This window comes from Phocoena sinus, chromosome 7 (assembly GCF_008692025.1).
Source record: "Phocoena sinus isolate mPhoSin1 chromosome 7, mPhoSin1.pri, whole genome shotgun sequence".
In the NCBI taxonomy this organism is placed as follows: domain Eukaryota; kingdom Metazoa; phylum Chordata; class Mammalia; order Artiodactyla; family Phocoenidae; genus Phocoena; species Phocoena sinus.
In genome coordinates, this window is record NC_045769.1 from 63,959,368 (window position 1) to 63,977,858 (window position 18,491).

The following is an 18,491-nucleotide window of genomic DNA, read 5'->3' on the forward strand; positions in this document are numbered from 1 at the left end:
GAGACTATGCCTTTATACTCCAAATGCCCCCACCTTCTCATTTAGTTGAAAAACTTTAGAAGTTGCTTGGATGAATATATTTGGTTTCATTTTAAGGTGATATCATATTTGAGAGCATTCACTTAAGTACAGCATTTTTTTGGTTTGGTGAAACAGGGAGTTACCAATTGTAGCTACTTGGAGAAATGAGTAAAGAACTCAGGTCTAGGTGAAACAAAGGAAATAATACCATTAGGTAAGCCCAGCGACACGGTGGAAAGTTCAGCAAAGGAGGTTCCTGCAGATTCTAAAGCCCTGGAGGCCCAGAAGGTCAGGGAGCAGCAGGCTAGATGTTTTTAAAGCAATCAAATGAAGCCAAGATCTAGGAATTCAAGGTGAGAAGGAGGAGCCCCAGCAAACAATGCAGATGAACTTCAGCTCCAAGGACAAGCCGAGTGACAGTCACCTAACGCATAGGTGGTTCGTTGCAACAAGAAGAAATCAGGAATCTATAGGTGGATGGTCTCTGGGGCTAGGACCAAGATGGAGATGAGTTCATAAGTAGGTAGTGATGATAGTTGAGATAACTTTGCCCGAGAATTTTTCTGTCTGATTCTTGCTGTGATTTTCTTCATTTTCATGCAAAAAGGATGAGAGTATCTACTCTCAAAATCATGAAATATATGTTCAGGTGGACCTGACACCATTGGAAATTTGATTTTGCAAAGTCATCAGTATGTCGCAAATGTGAAAGGAGGAAACTACCTCATAGGCAGATGTTTCCTGAAAGGTGAGTGTAAATGAATTGAATTACTGATGTCTTCTAAGTGACATGGTTTCAAGCAGCAGACATTAAATAGTTTCTTCACTGGAAGTTCAGTGTGTGTGTGCGCGTACACACAAATATGCACACTAGATAATTTCTCCCGCTGTTTCATCCTACATTAATCTGCAACAAATGTTAAATTTTGACAATTCAGGCTTTTCATGTAAATATTCAGCCAAACTCTGTGAGTGATACTGGGCTGGGCGCTGGGTTTTGGGCAAGCATCCGTTTAGGTAGCTGTTTCTTTTGGATGGGGGGTGGGTCCAGAGTCAACCCAATTTAGAACCATGATATGAGCCAGGAGCAGACCTGCTCTCACTGTAACTGTAGGTGAAAGAGAGTCTTTGAATTTAGCTCTGTATTTTCATGGGGCTTCAGAGACGCCTTCAAATATTGGATTTCCAACCATCTCAGGTGTGATTGTATCAGATAGTCTATGTCTTGTTATATTTACAATAAACCAGAATAGACACACATGCTCTACATTTTTATTCTTTTGGAATGACTGGTTCCTCTGTTGTTACCATCTTTCCACAGAGAGCTGTATGGGCATCAGTGTTCACAGTGGCCTTGAAGAAGCTGTCCGTCCTCTGTAGTTCCCTCTAGGATAGGCAGGCTTGTCTTGGAATCTCCCTACCTCTACTTTTACACTTGTTTCTTTTTTTCAGTCCTCCTATTCCTTTTCTCCTTTTCCTTCCCTCCTACCTGTAGTCTTACCTAGTACTTTTCTGCTGCCTCTTAGCTTATACCAGTTCCATAATGCTTCAGTACCCTTCCTTTTCTTGCCTCCATCAAGGCTCACAGAACTGAGTTCTAATCCTTATTCCTAACCTTACTCTCAACAAGATAACACACCTAATCCACTTATGAAAGTATTCTACTTATCTCTCAATGTTTTGATAAGGGACAAATATTTAACATTCAGGAATTACTTTTAAGTGCTGTGGACTAGAAGCATGGGGCAGGCAAGGCGTGGAGATCATTTTGGATGGGAAAGCCTTCCCATTTTCCTTACATCATACCAAGCAGGCAAAGCCTGAATGTCGGGCAGGTGTCATACCTGCCCATCTTTTCAAATAAAGTTTGAAAAGGGACCCTGGGACATCATCAGTGACGGTGGGATCTCTTCTTTTACCAAAAGACGCATCATCTAAATGAGTCCAGGTTGGATTCGGTAAAGAATGAGATGGAGAAGGAGATGTGTCCTTGGAATCAGCCAATCTCATAGCCTGGGGCAGGCGTTTGTGGTCAGCTGAGTCCCACTGCCTTGGGATTAGCCAGCTCTACTTTCTGTTTCAACAATAAAAAGTCTTGCAAAACTGCTGGCATGTGAGACAGAGGAATCCAGAAAATTTTGGCATCTTTTCCAGCAGCATAATGGGTTTTAGGGAAGAGACTTGTGAGAGCGTGGTCCATGCATTCCACCACCAGGGAGAGGTCCATGTTCACAAGGGATGTAGTGCCTTTCAGTTTTTCTAGACCTGTAAAAAGAGACAAAAGTACATTTGCTCTGTGGAAGAAGAGGAATAGGGGAGTGTGAGCCTATGTTGCAAAGGAGAGGATGCAGTGAGGGAATTTATTTTGAATTTGCCATTATAACTGGGTCCCCTTGTGATGGGTTTCTATCTATTCCTCAGAAAAGGATGCAACAGTGATTTCTTTAGACCACTGGCTCTCAAACTTGAGTGAGAAGCAGAATCTCCTAGAGGGCTTGTTAAAAGCCAGGTCCCACCTCTAGTTTCTGACTCAGTGAGTGTGAAGTGGAGCCCAAGAATTTGCACTTCTATCAAGTTTCCAGCTGATGCTGATGGCGCTGGTCCACGGACCAAACTTTGAGAAGTGCTACTTTAAACCAATGTAGGAAAGATACTTCACAAAGTCTTGGAGGCTCCTGAACCCAGGAAGTTAGTAGTTTGATTCCGTATTTGTTTTACGGCAGTACTAAGTTTATAGGAAATGTGAGTGTTCACAAGTGCTTGCGCCTGTGTGTGCGTACACTTATATAGCATGTGCCTCTATAAGTCAGTGAATAAAGAGAGAATTATCTCCCAAAGTCCTGACTCAGGAAGCTAAAGGTATCCTGCTTCTCAGGTAAATGAAGTGTTTGAGTAACGAGCTAAGATACTTTTTTAAAAAAAATAATAAATTTATTTATTTATTTTTGGCTACATTGGGTCTTCATTGCTGTGCACGGGCTTTCTCTATTTGCGGCAAGCGGGGGCTACTCTTTGTTGTGGTGCACGTGCTCTCATTGCGGTGGCTTCTCTTATTGTGGAGCATAGGCTCTAGGGGCGTGAGCTAGAGCAGCACGTGGGCTCAGTAGCTGTGGCACACGGGCTCAGTAGTTGTGGCTTGCGGCTCTAGAGCGCAGCCTCGGTAGTTATGGCACACGGGCTTAGTTGCTCCGCGGCATGTGGGATCTTCCCAGACCAGGGCTCAAACCCATGTCCCCTGCACTGGCAGGCAGATTCTTAACCACTGCGCCACCAGGGAAGTCCCGAGCTAAGATACCTTTAAAGAGGCAGGTATTTTATCAAGGGAGTGGTGATGGCTTGGAGCATTCCTCCTAAGCTCTTAAAACATACCTTGCGTTGTGTCTTCTCAAGGGAAAATCTATTGTGTTAAATCTTTCTTTCTACTTCAGGGCCAGTAGCCAAAAGTTGTTCAAAGAGTTTAATTGAGGCTAGCTCGTAAGTCTTAGTCAATTTTAAACTCCTACTACTCCACCTTGCGCAATGAAGCAAGGTGAGCTTAAATTTGTGGTCTACTTTGGAACTGAGTCTGGCTGATCTTGAGGTCCTGGCTCAGAAAACTCTAATGAGCACCCAGGACAAAATAGGGCTCTAAACCTTTGGGAATTCTGAGAAAGGACACCTGACCCAGGGGCCAAGTCAAAAATAATTTTGAGATGGAAGTTGATGATATATTCACAGGCACTTAGAAAGTATCAACGTCAACATCAAACAGGGAAAGCTCTTTTCAATGAGGGATTTTGTTTCCGAATTTACTTAGAACCTTCAGAGGCGGTACGTGAGTGAGAAACAGAGTTTAATGGCAGTGGTTGTAACCCTACACATAGTGACATATCAGCACTGGGAGGTTTGTCAAACCAGATGTTCTAGTTGACCTGTGTGTGTGTGGGGGGGGGGTGGTGAGGTGGCTGGGGAACTCAGTCTACAAACTTCCCCAGGTGGATCTGACTAGGCTCTTGGCTCCACCTTGAAAACTCCTGACCTTGAACCTTGCCATAGTTGGCTGTCTTACCAAGCCTGCTGATGAAGAGGTAAGGTCACAGCTGGGGTTAGAGTGACACAAAATTAGGTGGGGCCCTGTTTGGCTCAAAGCAGGAGCTTAGTAAGTGTTCGAGGAATGGCAAATAAACTAACAGGGCCATGACGTTTGACGTGGAGGTGGGCCCCTCATACAGGAAGTTCCAGCAGTTCCTCAATGCCTCTTCACTGTTGCAGTGCACGGCCCGAGAATAGATGGCGAAGTCAGGCTGTCTGGGTTTAGATCTAGCTCTTCCACTTACTAGCTGTGCCACTTTGGGCAAGTTAAATCCCTGTGTCTCTGTTTCTATAAAATTCAGAGGGTTTGTTTGAGCATTTTAAATGAAAGAGTTTGTGCAAAGCACTTAGAATGGTGACAAGTACATAGTAAATGTTCACTATGTGTTAGTCATTGTTATCCAATCTTTATGATTATTCCTCTATCCCTGACTCAGCCTGACTTATGTTACTTTTCCTTCCATCTCCATCTCCCATGCATTCCTGCTCCAGAAGATTTCCACCCAAATCATTTCTTCCTGTTTAGGCTTATTCAAACCTGACCTTTCATATAAAGGCTTCTTAACCGGCAGTACTTTTTATCCTGTGCTGAATTTCTTGGTAATTAGACAGCCTACTATCTAGCACCCCTTCTGGGCTGTTGGGTTGTGTCTCAGAAGTGAAGGATCAAGTTTCTTGCATGTTGTACAGTCTCATCTGCTTACATTTTGTTGTCAACTAGCTTGTAAGCTAGTTAAGGGTCAAAGTCCGAGTCTTTATATTTTGTAACCTCCATAAATCCTTGAACAATGTTGAATGAGTGGTCGGTGATTACCAAAAAGAGGAGGTTTGGGTAGGGGTGATGACCGTGGGCTCCAGTTCAGGCACGGCCTGGGGGAGTTGTATAAGCTTGGGTAGGACACTTCCCCTTTCCAAGCCTCTGCTCACTACTATAGTTCTTTTGAGGAATAAATGATATAATTTATAAGGCACTTAGTATAGAACTTGGCACTTAGTCAATGCTCAGTAAGTGTTTATAAACACTTGGAGGAGCAAGAGATGACACCGGAATTAATAAGGATCCCTGATCCATATTTGAGATCTCTATTGGTGTATTACCATGAGAACCTTATTTTTTCAATTATGTTTGAGTCTCCTTCAAGCTGTCTAGGACAATGAATACCACAGAACCCTGGGTCCACCCAGAAACTCACTTTTTTCGATGTAGCCTTCTCCGTATTGTTGTTTGATATCTGGAGACAGATGCTTCCAAATGGTGAGTTTTCTTTCGGTGGTCTTTACTGGATCTGACAGATCTGTTTTGAACAATCCTGGTTCAATGCATGCGACGTGCACATCAAAAGCTTTCATGTCCCGCCTGTGAAAAGAGCCCATAGAAGATGTTTAATCCAGGCTTACTTGGAGAATGTTTGCTTATGAATCTTTGCATGGAATCATGGACTGGGGTGCATGGGAAAGAGCATCTTGTTCTACCCTCTCAGTTTGCAGATGAGGAAACTGAAGTTCAGGGTGGTGAAGTGAGGGCTGGTTTAGTGGCAGAACAGGGAAGGCATCTGGGTAGACCCATCCCCAGTGCAGTGTTCCCCCAAAAGATAGTGTCTCATTAAGCTGACAAGCATATAGTGTCTGGTACATAAATAAATGTTCAGTGAATGTTAGCACCTATTATTTTCTAATATGCCCATCTTTGCTTTACCTTAAGCTGTCATTGAAGGCTTCTACTGCATATTTGGATGGAGCGTAGCCCCCTCCGCTGAATGCAAGCCGACCCCCAATGCTGGAGACGTTGATAACCCTCCCTCGAGCTTTCTTGACCAAGGGAAGCATATTTAACGTGACACTGATGAGTCCAAACAGGTTCACTTCAATAGGTTCTCTGTAGTCCTCCACTGTCAGCCAGTCGGTGGGCGCTAGCACACCGAGAACACCAGCATTGTTGATCAGACCCCAGAGACCTAGAACAGAGAGGAAGGGAAGGAGGTGTGGTAGAAGGTGGCATTATATGGGCATCCTTGATGGAAATACAGCCCCTTGCTTTACCTGATGGTGCGATTTCCTGCTCCTAGTCATACTCCTTCCTGCTTTGAAATACTTTACTGTCTTGGGAAGTGAGAGCACAGAGGGTGGGAGGCTAAACTGAAATGGCTGAAGTTCTGTGACTGGAAGCCAATCTCACAATTCTGCTTCTGTTTCTGCTTCTGAATGTCAAATACTGATACTGTCTGAGTGAGACTTTTTGCTTTTTAATCTCAGATGTGAGTAAATTGGTCGATTTTTCCTACCGTGCTAGATGGCAAAGCCAGAGAATAGTTATAAACAGTTCTTTATAGACAAAGAACAACATTGATCTATTTCCCAGTTATTTTTGGTAAAAATCCAGTCATTCACTTGGCTTATTTTATGGTGGGGAGCATTTAATATTGTTAAAGGTGTTTGGAATTCAAGCATTAAAAAATAACTGGAGCCTCATCAAACCATTGTTTTTGAAAGTTTCAGAGTCTCAACTATATGATGAAGATGTGATAGAGAAAAATCACATACATTTGTTTTTTCCTTTGTGGACTCAAATATCTTCATTCATGAGAATATTTCAAACTTGATCCAAGCCAATAAAAGTATTCTAGTTCAGAATGCTGCCATCTTTGCAGAATCTAAGGCAGAATGAGGCCCAGTGACTCACTACTCTATCACGACTATCTAAGACACCTTTGCTCAGATCCTCAGACCATTTTCTTCCTTTCCCAGTGAAAATGTGTGAGCTCTGGAACCATTTTGTAGTGAGAAGTGGGTCCCAATCCAGCTGACAATTTGGAGATTGCCCCCATGATCTCCTGTGGCTTTTAGCCCCACGTTCTTTGCTGTGCAGGGGGCTAGAGTAACAGTTTACAGGAAAAGACCAGGAAAAGTTAATACCTCTATCTCAGTTCTAAATTCACCCACTGGGACTTAGGATAACGTGGGCTGTGTCTCTCATGCATGTAGAGAGCTTGCAACTTAGAACTACTCAGGGGGTTATTCTAAAATTTCTCCAATCTTCTCCAGTACACAGCTGGTATTTAGGAAGCATTTTTTTGGAGGAACTATTTAAAATCAGAACACATTTTATTTAGCTTTGGTAACTTCTCAACACCCCTTTCATTCTTCCCATCCCCACATCACTCACCTTTCTCCCCTGCTTGGTTTTTCACCCACTGGGCAGTCCTCTTGACACTTTCTGGGTCAGTTACATCCAGAAGCACCGTATGAAGCCTTTCTGAGGTTTCTTCCTTTAAAGCTGTTGATCCTGATTCAGTCAGACAGGCAGCAATTACATGAAATCCTTTTTTATCAAAAGTTCTGGCTGCCAAGTTTCCAAAGCCAGTGTCACACCCGGTGATGAAAATGTACTTATCAGTGATGTCTGTGATCTTTAGCTGTCCTTTATAATGCCATAGAAAACCACAAAGGATCAGGAGGGCTAACACCCAAAAGAGCATTTCCCCCTGTGTATGACAGAGACACTTCTTTCTTGAACAGTAAAAGAAGGTGGCGTCCTGAGTGTTCAAAATTAGAAAGAAAATTCAAATTAGAACCATTAAGGCATTATAACCCAGGAGTGATGAACTTAAGATATCTTAATGCATTTGAGTGGATAAATAGATAGTTAAAAATACAATAACTCTTATTTGGTTGGGAAGATGGCCATTTAAGTGCTAAAACACTCCTCTAAAGTAATGCAAAAACTAACCAAGTAGTAGAAAAAGTAATGGCAAAGTTGACACAGGTCATTGGGTTGATAAGACATTTATTTCCTGCATATATATGCAAATATTTCTTTCCTTAATAAGGAATACAAACATACATACAGATAGAATGGTACACACACACACTCATGTGCACACATACACACAATTTTATTTCTATTGCTTTACAAGGAACATATTGTTTCAGATAAAAAATAGTGTAATATATCTTCACTCATCATGGAAAATTTGGGCTCTGCTTTCATCTTTTTTTCCTGCCAAAAGATCTATAGCTAAAGAAAGAAAAAAAGAGTAAAAGAATTACTAACTGATAAACATAAGTCAGAGGTAAATGGTAGGTTTGTGAAAACTAGTTGATTCTTGTGATATAGCTGTGACTATTTCTAAAGCAGTCAGGTTTTTAGACTATCGTGGCGTAAAAATTTGGTATAGTTTCTCCAAATCTTCCCTCTGTAGGAGTTATTCATTTGTTGCAAATCATGTCCATGTAGCAGGATTTCCCCTTCTCAAATATATAAATACATTAAAAATATATAATTTTGAGGGGTGGGGTGGTGTAACCAACTCTTGCAAACTTTCATATTTAGATATTTTAAGGAAATTTCATGTTTATACATTCAATTAGTATAGTGTTTTGTTCAAGTCCTGGTCTTGATAAATAATTGTCAAATAACGAAATGTTGACTATATTCCCTGAATAGATTCTGTAGCCTTTATTGCAATCCGAACTCCCAAGGGAATTTTGTGAAAAATGCAAATACTCATGGGGTTTAACGTGCCCTAGAGCAGAGAGTGGAAATTTTCTGTGTTGTTGTGTTTGGCCGATGGCAGGCATAAGGTGAGCAATAGTAAAACAATGGCTTACATTTATGAAGCATTCTGCACTGTATTTACATATAGATCTCATTTGATCCTCTTAACAGCTTTCTCAGTTAGAGAGGGCACATTACCTGCCTCATTTTATAGGAGAATTAATATGCCAGTTAATAAGTGTAAAACGAATGATGGAATTAGCAAATCATCATTTGGCAACTGACATAGTGACAATTGTTCCAGGCAATTTTAAACTAGTGGGTGAAATTCTGACGGGAAACAATAACCATAGAATCTCAAAGAATCTCTGCATAAGATTTGTACTAATTAAAAAGAGAGCAATAGTAATTTCACAGTGGAGAAATCTGACAGATACCACTTTAACCAAGTGATAAAAATGAACACTACTAGTTATGGGACAAACCAACATCATGTCCCTCCTGGTATAGCCACTGAGAAGGACACAGCAGCACTTCTGTGCATAACTGAAAGCTAATCATGCATAAGGCACATCTTTCAATTCCACACAATGTATGGCCTGTACTCTTCAAAAATGTCAAAGGCATGAATGAAGGAAAAGAAGGACTGAAGACTGTTCCTGATTAATGGAGACTAAATAGGAGTGACAACCCCATGCAACTTGTGATCTTGCACCAGAAAATCATTTTTGTCTTTTGTCAAAAAGAACATTTTTAGGTTGACAAGTGAAATTTGAGTAAGCTCTGATAAATAGTACTACATGAATATCAATTTCTCAATTTTGATAATTTACTATGATTATGTAGAAAATGTCCTGCTTTTTAGGAAATACACACAGAAATATTTAAAGATTAAGTAGCACCATGTCTTCAACTTACTCTCAAACAGTTTAGGAAATAATAAGAATATGTATATAAACAAATATATTAGGAACACATTTGTTCTCTAAGGAGAGAATAAGAGTGTAAATGTGGTACAATGTCAATATCTGGGGATTCTGGGTTGTACTATTCTTTCAACTTTTCTATAGGTTTGAAATTAATTCAAAACAAAAAAGTTAAAAATTTGGCAAAGGAAAAGAAAGCTTTTTTTTTTTTTTTTTTCTGAGAAAAGTGTTCGACTGCTTTGAGTTCCATGCACAGAATAGGTAAGAACTATTTCATACCCAGGACTTCAGAACCTAGTGACCTTGGACACTGAGTTTTCTGCCTTCTACTCTTTGGCAAGTTCACCTTCATAACGACTGGAGAAAAACAAAAACTCAAACCAAACCAGTCAGACTCCCTCTTCACTCCTCATCTTCTCTACACCCCATTCAACCTCCTCCTTCCCTAGCCAAACCAATTTTTCCTTGATAACAAGCAAACAGAGAGTAGGTCTTAGTTGTTAGGGATGGGCTCACGTTCAAATGTGTTGTCCTCACTAGTTACCCCTCTGGGCTGAGGGTCATTTCAGATGCTGGTGTCCCAGCCTGCAGCCCGAATTTGAGGACAGCAAACCTTGACCTAGAGTTTTGCAAATCCTGTCCTTTCCCCAAAGATTATCATCCCAAAATACTGGTCTTCTTCAGTTCCTTAGGTTCACATTCCTCTAGGTCATTGGACCAAGTCAGCCACAAACCAACACATACCTTTGTCCTCTAATAGTATTTTAGCCAAGATGCCACCTCTGAGTAACAACCATGGGTCGGTCAGAGTCATTGGGAACATGACCTGTACACAGAAGCTGATTGATGGCTGATTGGTTCATTGACCACCGAGAAGTAAATGAGTAACAGCAACTAATAGGTCTACTTCAACCTTAGTCTGCCAGGTGTGGTCACCTCCACATAGTTCTCTGGTGACAGCAATTCAGTGACTCAGGACACTGACTTTAGTTGCTTGGGTTGTTTGCTTATATGTTGTGTTTTCCAATTTATCTCACACAAACTGCTTGGTAGGGGTACAAATCCCTTGGCAAGAAGCACCTAGGTCTGCAATAGTCCTTCTAGCACTCAGGGGCTGTGAGCCCCTTGACTCGTCAAGGACAAGAACCAAGTAAGAGAAAGCAGAGCTGCAGCCCCTACAGTGCAGTGCAAAGGGATGGGTGCAATTCTGAATATAAGTCCTCTGAACTGGTCATGGAAATTTTTCTTAAGCCAAGATAAAATCTGGAAAAGCAAGGACCAAGGTCACACACATACACACACACACACACACACACACACACACACACACACAACAATTAGAGCAGGGCTTAGGAGCCCAGGCCTTGGAATCAGGCCGGTAAAGTTTCAGTCTCAGTTCCTCTACCATCAGAAGGCCTTTGGGTAAATTACTTTTATTGTCTTCACCTCCATTTTTCTCTCTGTAATATGGAGATAATAACTTCTACCTTGAAGAGTACTTGGTGAAATAAAGTGACTAGGCGTGCTACACAGGAAGAACCTTGTCGTATGGCAGGATCAATCACTTTCACTTTGTGAGGGGGCTGCTCTATGCATTGCCCATATTTTGGATTAGGTTCTCAACCTCAGTACTTCTGCAATTTTGGGTCAGATAATTCTTTGTTATGGGGTTTGTCCTGTGTCTTACAGGGTGTTTAGCAGCACCCCTGGTCTCTCTTGTCTAGATGCCAGTAGACCCCCTCCCCAGTTGTGACAACCAAAAAACCAAAAGTGTCTCCAGACATTGCCAGATGGCCCCCGGGGATAAAAGCACTCCCATTTGAGAACCACTGGTCTAGCGCTGCCTTGTCTTGGGGGCCCAGAACTGTACAGCCTCAGAACTACTTTTCTGGAAACTCAGTTGTTGGTTCCTCAGTAGTGCCACATTGATAAGAGTTCATATTTTTTTATAGTCTTACCAGGTAAGTTTTGTTATTTATAAATATTATTCATACCCTGCTGCTGTAAGCATCAATTTCTATGTTTATAAAAAAATAATTGCCTTTTTGTCATCAGGAGGATAGGAGGCAGTGAACAAAGCCAAATTTATGTGTGATACAATTTGTGAATTTAGAAATTACCAAATGAGCACTCACAGCTTTTATGAGGCCTAAATTCTGGCTGAGCCTTTTGAGTTTGGACCTCTCTGGACTCCTCTGGGGCACCTTTCAGATGGGTGGCCTGCTGACTACAGAATTCAGAGGATGCTCCTAGAAAGCCATGGTCCTTGGGATTCCCAGTTGACCAAGTCAGGTAGAAATGATAATAACTCTATGATTTATTGAGTATTACCACATTCTAGGTGCTCTGCTAGGATCTAGAAATATCTTTCTCATTCAAACCTTACAGTAAAATGATCTGTATTTTATAGATGAGGAAACAAATTCAGAAATGCATGTTAATTGGCTCAAGATAGAATTGTGCTGCTCTGGGGACTGCTATGCAGGCCACTCAATCCCAGCATCCATGCTTTAATCCTCTGCTCCACTGCTACCTGGATTCCCACGCAACTCTGGGCTATGTGTACACTTCTCTACACCACCTGTGCATTGTGTGATAGTTGGTATTAAGTAAATAAATGTGGAAGGAAAGAAGGAGGAGAGGGAGAGAAGGAAGTTTCCACTTGAACACCAGGGTTCTTCTAGTGATAATTGGATTAATCTTTGAGCCCTCTAAATCATCAGGGCATCATCAGCATCATTATTATTGTCATCTAGTCACACTTCCAATTTAGATAACTTTAAACATTTTTGAAAAGTGTTCAAATAAAATTTATCTCATTAAATTGTCAGAATACTTCTGTGAGCTAAGTAGGGTAGATGTCATACATAAGGTCATTTGCCAGAGAGCGGCTAGATCTAAAATTTTGATCTCAATTCCTAAACTGTGTAAAAAGAAAAGTAGAAATAGAAAGAGATGAACACATTATCAGTCAATAGGAAAAATGAAAATACATTATCAGAATGCTCCACCATGCCACAAAGCCTCAAAAGGAACCAAGAAAGGAGAACTAATTTTCTCTTTCATCTGCACGGGAAGGGCTGAAGAGTAACTGCTTGGCTGCAGCTATAGGAAAAGATTGCAACTCGATTGCTGACCTTGCCCACTTCTGCTTCTTTTAATTTTCTCTCTCTGGCTTTCTTTTCCTAGTAAAATATCTAAAATAAGATCCTTTGATATCACTTCTCTTAGTCATCTTCCTCTGCCCTTTAAAAATAAATGACACAGTTTAAAAGAAACAAAACGGAAAATAATGTCTTAACGTTTCAATGTATTGCAAGGTATACTTTTTATAACAAATGTCGAATTCTTTCCATACAACTTGGTTTTATTTCCACAGAACTTCACAAAAGACTTTGTTTTAGAAAGCAATACTGAGACTAGTCAATCACACTGATCGTTAAGGGATTTGTAGAATCTTTATTTTTTTTCAATTTGTTGCAATCATGGCCTGAGTTGAATCCACAACTAAGTTTTTATCAAAATACATCAAACAGAGAACATTTAGCAATTGTTTTCTAAAATATTTCCTTTCTGAGGTTCTCTTGCACAAGCTTTCTTAGTGTTGACAGCAGTCTGACCGGACGTGTATGTCCTTTGTACGTTTAAATATTGTAAACCTGGTTAATTGACACCAGATTCCTTTTTATTTTTACCTTTTCATTGAGTCAAGAAATTCTGTCACTATTTAACCTAACTGCCCTTTCTGAGATTTCTGTGGCACTTTTCTTTAAGAAAAATGACACTTGCACCTAATGACACAAACTAATTCCTATGACTAATGAATGATGTTCCTGTGAAAAATATGTTCACGTTGGGCACCCAGAAATCTAAAAAAATTTTTTTAAATGAAGCTGAGGGACCTTACCTGAAATAGCCTTACATAAGGCAACAAACGGTCCGTTGAGGGTCTGATTAAAATGATAATGATTATGATGTCCCTGATAATACGGCTGAGATGGTATTTATCCTTGTAAGTTCCCTCACTCAGTGGGATGAAGAAGCTCCTCCACCAGTTATGTTCCTCTTGCATCCTGCTTCCTGCAGGAGGGAGGCAGCCCTCGGTACCCAGTGTGCCCTGTGGAGTGGGACATTGAGGTATGGAGAGGGGTGTTCCTCTTTGCAGACTCATTCAGTCTCCTGGCAGAGGTGTGCCAGCCCACTCTTTTGTAGGGAAAACCTGACGAATTTACATTTTGCATTCTTTAGTTCTAAGGAAAAAAGTATCTCTTTCTTTTGCTTTCTCTCAAAACTTTAAAATTATAATTGATAAAAACATCCATAATAATAAATTAATTAATATTTCCAGTCCCTCCTAGGTTTATTATTTTGCCCATATGCTTCCTGACAGTACTGGCAGGTTAAGAATTGTTGTTAAAGCCATGGTTACCTTATTTATGTTGCTGAATAAAAGTTGCTAATTGGAAGACATTGTATTTTATTATAGCTTAGTTACAAAGCTTCAAGGAAAGCTTAGAATACAGAGAGAATGTTATGTAGAGATGCAGAAAGCATGTTCAGATCTTCAGTATATTTCTTTTAGTCTCAGTTATCTTTGAGCAGAAGCAGAGTTTTTAAAGACAGTACCTTGAGAAAGTGACATGCCTTATAAGGGTTTTAGAACGAATTCCCATTTTCTCCATTTGATATGTATGAGATAATAATTTTTTCCTTGCATTGAAATATTGAGCTTTGTCCTAAAAATTGGGCACACTTTTCGAATGTCTAAAGTACAACAAAGATGATACAACATTTAGTTTGCATTTTATGCAGTATCTAGCCAAGGATTTTTTTTAGAGCACTTACTAAGCTAAATAAAACATAATCCTTACCCTGGAGCTAATAGTATAGCAGGACATTTCAGAACTATTTGTACAACCCTAAATTGAATTTTAATTTAAAAGTGTGTTCTCTTTAAACTTTTTCCCCAGCTGCTAAAAATCAACCCGCTGAGAGAGAGACACCACACTACCGTTTGCATCATAAAGCCTTTAACAAGGGCTGTCCTTGAAGCCACTAAACTGACTTTCTCCCTTTCTCATTGTATGTTGGGAGTTTCAGGTAAAATCCCAACCTGAATCATAAAATGGAGAGTAAATATAGGAAGTAGGTTTATTATTGTCATCCCAGCGTCCAGGGATCAAATGTGTGTTGAGGAATTTCCCTGCTTCCTTCTGGACTAGACAACATCTTTCTCACTCAGCTAGCGTGTGTGTATATAATATTTGCCTAAATTGACATCTGAAAATATTGGTAAAGCAGGTAGACAAACAGACCTGACCTGCAGTTGGTAGCAAATCTGTTGTTCCAATCAGAAACTCAGCTAAGATTCCCACTCTTTCTGGAGCCTCTTCCCACTCCAGTTTGCAATTAATTATAAGATTCACAGATGGTGTCAAATAAGCACAGAGAGATGAACTAGATGTAAATGTAATTGTAACTCTAGGGTGCTAAAGAACATTCAGAGAGAAACCTGGGGAAGTTCAAGGCCAGGTCTCGAGGGACACTGAGATCATTTCTGTGGTGAGATGGACCCAGGGCCCGTTACAGCCTCCTAACATATCACTTTTTTTTTTTTTTATAGCAACCGTTGACTGCAGCATGAAAGACAACTTGATTCATTTTTGTGAGACAAAACAGTTTGAAGACTGACATGAGAAATGAAGGAATAAATGACAGTTACCTTATTTAAGATGAACGGGGACACAGAAGCTGGTGTGGACTGGCTGGGCTGCTTGTGATCTGCCCGATCTGCCCTCTGTGCTGGGTAAAGAAGGGTTGTGCCACCCTGACGTCGAAGATCCTCTTAGGGTGGAGGTGCCTGGGCTCCTGTCAAACTCAAAGTGCTTAAATGTGTGAGGAGTCCTCAGGTTTCCTCCTCGCTCTGTGAGTCACCCTCACTGTGACTCGGGGTGATGACTAAATCTCTCTTCTGCCGTTGAAGGAAGCCAAGAAGTTGTGGGTCACGTGTTTCCAAAGGAATCAGCAGTATCTTTAGTAAATGAAAGGTAATTACTTTTAGAAGGGACTTACAAATGATCAATAACACCACGTTCACTGTGAGTACTGAAATAATTAACATGGAGACATTCTTTTGCCCAGTGCATTGTTTTAATTATTTAAGTTTTGAATTATGATTATTGTTCATGATCTCTAGTTATTTTTTTCCTCCCTGTTAACACGCCTTTGCTGATTTAGTACTCCTTCCCTCCTAGGAGTGTAGGTAGGGGAAACCAGTCTCTGATGATTCGTTTTTACCACTTTTGTTGTTGTTGTTGTTATACATTGGAGAGCAAGGAGATCAAAACATTTTAAGGAAATGAGAGAGTGGACTTATTTATAAGTCTTAATTTGTGTTTTAAGGTATGACAAGGAGATATTACTGAAGTGGTCTCTAGAACTGAGACCACTGGGAAGAGGAAAGGACGCCCCCTCCCTGCCCAGAGTTGGTCTGTTTTAGGGTCATCACAATTGACCTGGCATATCCTGGGATGCAACAGAAAGTACCAAGGCTGCAGGTGCTAATATATACACCAGCCCCACCCATCCCCAAGCCTGTCACCTTCACCCTAGGCACTCAAGCTGGTACAAACGCCACTGATTGTTTAGTTTCAGTCTCTTTATATACTGATTTGTTGCTATACGTCTCAGATTTCCCAGGCTTCTGTGTCCCTTCTTTGAAAAACGCAGTTTCTTACGGTTGAGCTGAGATGAGTGGATGAGTGAACATATCTGTCTAGGTAGAGTCTAAACAACTGCTATCACTCTTTAAATTACACAGGGATCTTTTTTCTCCAAAAGAACAAAACACCAAAACTGAATTTTACTCAGGTAAAGATTTAGTGTGTCCAAAATGTCCAAATATAGTTTTTGACATTTCACATGTCAGAGTAAGGCTTAAATAGAAATCTTCTTTGAGAGATAATACATTGACTTACATCCTCATGAAGACAGGTATAAATGATTACTGTCTGACCTTTCCTGCAAGCAAGTTACTGTCACTGAGAGGTGGAGAGAGCCACAGACACCTGGGTGGTCATGGGGTAGAGATGGGAAAAGGGCCAAGAAAAGGCTGTAACATCAGTAGGTTTTGCTGACTCAGCAATCGTGTTTGGTGCCCTGTTTTAAAATTTTCCCAAGTAGACTTTAAAAAAAAAATCAGATGTTTTGTCTGATCTGCATGTTGAGAACCAGAATTCTTGCCGTGTGTCTGGATCCCTCAATTCCAGTGGACCCAATTTAGGAGTTCAGCTTCAGTAGCCCTGGCACCAGGGTTGGAACACTTGCTTCCTTTGCCAAATGATCCCATCTAGGTGTTCAGTTAATGAAATCATTTGTCAGCAGCGCCTTATCTGGACTGTTAACATATCTGCATTCAAATTCACTTCTTAAGTGCTAAGCTTTCTTTCATTTCCATTCCTTAATAAGGCAACATATGAAAGTGTTTTTTTGTTCAGAACTCTCCCTACATTAGACTTCTGGTCATCAAAGGTGATGTAAAAAATCAAGAATGAAATTGCAATTCCATTTTCTTCCTAGTTCCTTTTTAAAACAGAGATTGTATTGTGAATTTCATTCAAATGTAAATTTCGATGTTGATACTTGGGCTGTAATCATACAGGGGTAAGTCTAGATACTGCCATAGAAAAAACACTAAACGTGACTCTCCTTTTTCTTCTAAGTGTGTATGTCCCCCATATTTCCCTCTGATTTCTGCCCAAAGATGCCTTCTCCACTCTTTTCCAGACACCAAAACACAAGGAGAATATCCGGATCCAACACTGTCTCAGAGGACATACATCAAGTTCCTTGTCACGGCACTCTGCTGGGGTGGTCCAAGCCACAGGTATTCTTAAAATGGGAGTCAAATGGAAAAAAGCACGTACCCCAGCACTGCAGGCTGTAGGGGATCCAATTCCTGGAGTATGGCTGGTGTCACTCTTGTAAGGGTTGCCAGAGAGAAAAGAATGTTTATGGAGTTTGCGTGTTGACTTCCTCCTTCCTGGCATAATAATATAGTCCTCTCTCCAAGGTCGCTCGCAGTGGAGTGCGTTTCTCTGAATAACCAATAAGGAATTGGATTTATGGCTTCCTGGTAAAAACAGTACAGGCTGTAATTTCTACCTCCTTCCTTTGTCAACAGGCAGCTCTCTTATTTCCACTATAAAGGTTCCCCCGACTACACCAACAATGCCTCTGACATGCGAGGAGCTGAATTGCAAATGCTGTTCATAAATGCATAGCTAGGCTTGGTCAGAACCAGGAGCTTTGTTATTCATTTGGCATTCCCTGACTGTCCCAACTGTAAGATGAAGCTGGGCTAATCTTTTGTTCCCCTACACTGTAAGATATTTAGGTATAATAATAAGGGACTGAGTCATGGGAACATTTGGTAGATTATTTGAAGAAAGATTCTTCTCATTTGCAGAACACACATCATTTTAACTTACTCAAACAAGAGGTCTTGGTTTGAAAGGTGGGGTGAGGAGTATCGTATCGGTGAGCATTGTCCCGTCAAGGCACGTGGAGCAAGAGAAGATGGGTGAGAATGGAGGGAAAAGATCAGAAACACTGGGGATTCTCAGCAACAGGGAGACTTGCGAGAAATAAGGGTGGAGGTTTAGTAAGAAAAATGTGACTCTCACAGAGGGAGGGAGGTGTTTACTCCTTCTGGTGTGACCAACACACGTAGAGCATTAAACATTTTTTTATCCCCTGGCTTAAGAATGATCCTCTTGCTAACTTTACTGGTTTCTTCCTTTCCAAGACAACTTCCTTTTCCCAGAATCTTAACTGAGATGATAAAGAATCAAAGGAAATTATGAGCAGATGCTTGATGATATACAAGTGCCATCCAGTAGGAAAGAACTCACTGGGATCCAGGAAATGGAGAGGAGTTAAAAACAACATTTGGTAGTTAGAGATAACTGTCTTCAGAC

The 18,491-nt window shown here is 40.7% G+C and overlaps 1 protein-coding gene across 2 annotated transcripts; it reads right to left on the reverse strand.

Annotated features, from left to right (window-relative positions):
• Nucleotides 1-1,279: 1,279 nt before the first annotated feature.
• DHRS9 (dehydrogenase/reductase 9) lies at nt 1,280-17,500 on the reverse strand. Of its 2 annotated transcripts, none has more exons than XM_032638248.1 (6): nt 17,439-17,493; nt 15,236-15,544; nt 7,256-7,625; nt 5,789-6,047; nt 5,286-5,449; nt 1,280-2,286 (listed from the first exon to the last, which is right to left on the reverse strand). In XM_032638248.1, exons 3-6 carry the CDS (start codon nt 7,566-7,568, stop codon nt 2,054-2,056), a joined length of 969 nt encoding a protein of 322 aa, XP_032494139.1. In that variant the 5' UTR covers nt 7,569-7,625; nt 15,236-15,544; nt 17,439-17,493; the 3' UTR covers nt 1,280-2,053. The 2 variants fall into 2 exon arrangements, with proteins under 2 accessions (XP_032494139.1, XP_032494140.1); XM_032638249.1 differs by having other exon boundaries at nt 2,050-2,286; nt 5,282-5,449; nt 17,439-17,500.
• Nucleotides 17,501-18,491: the final 991 nt, after the last annotated feature.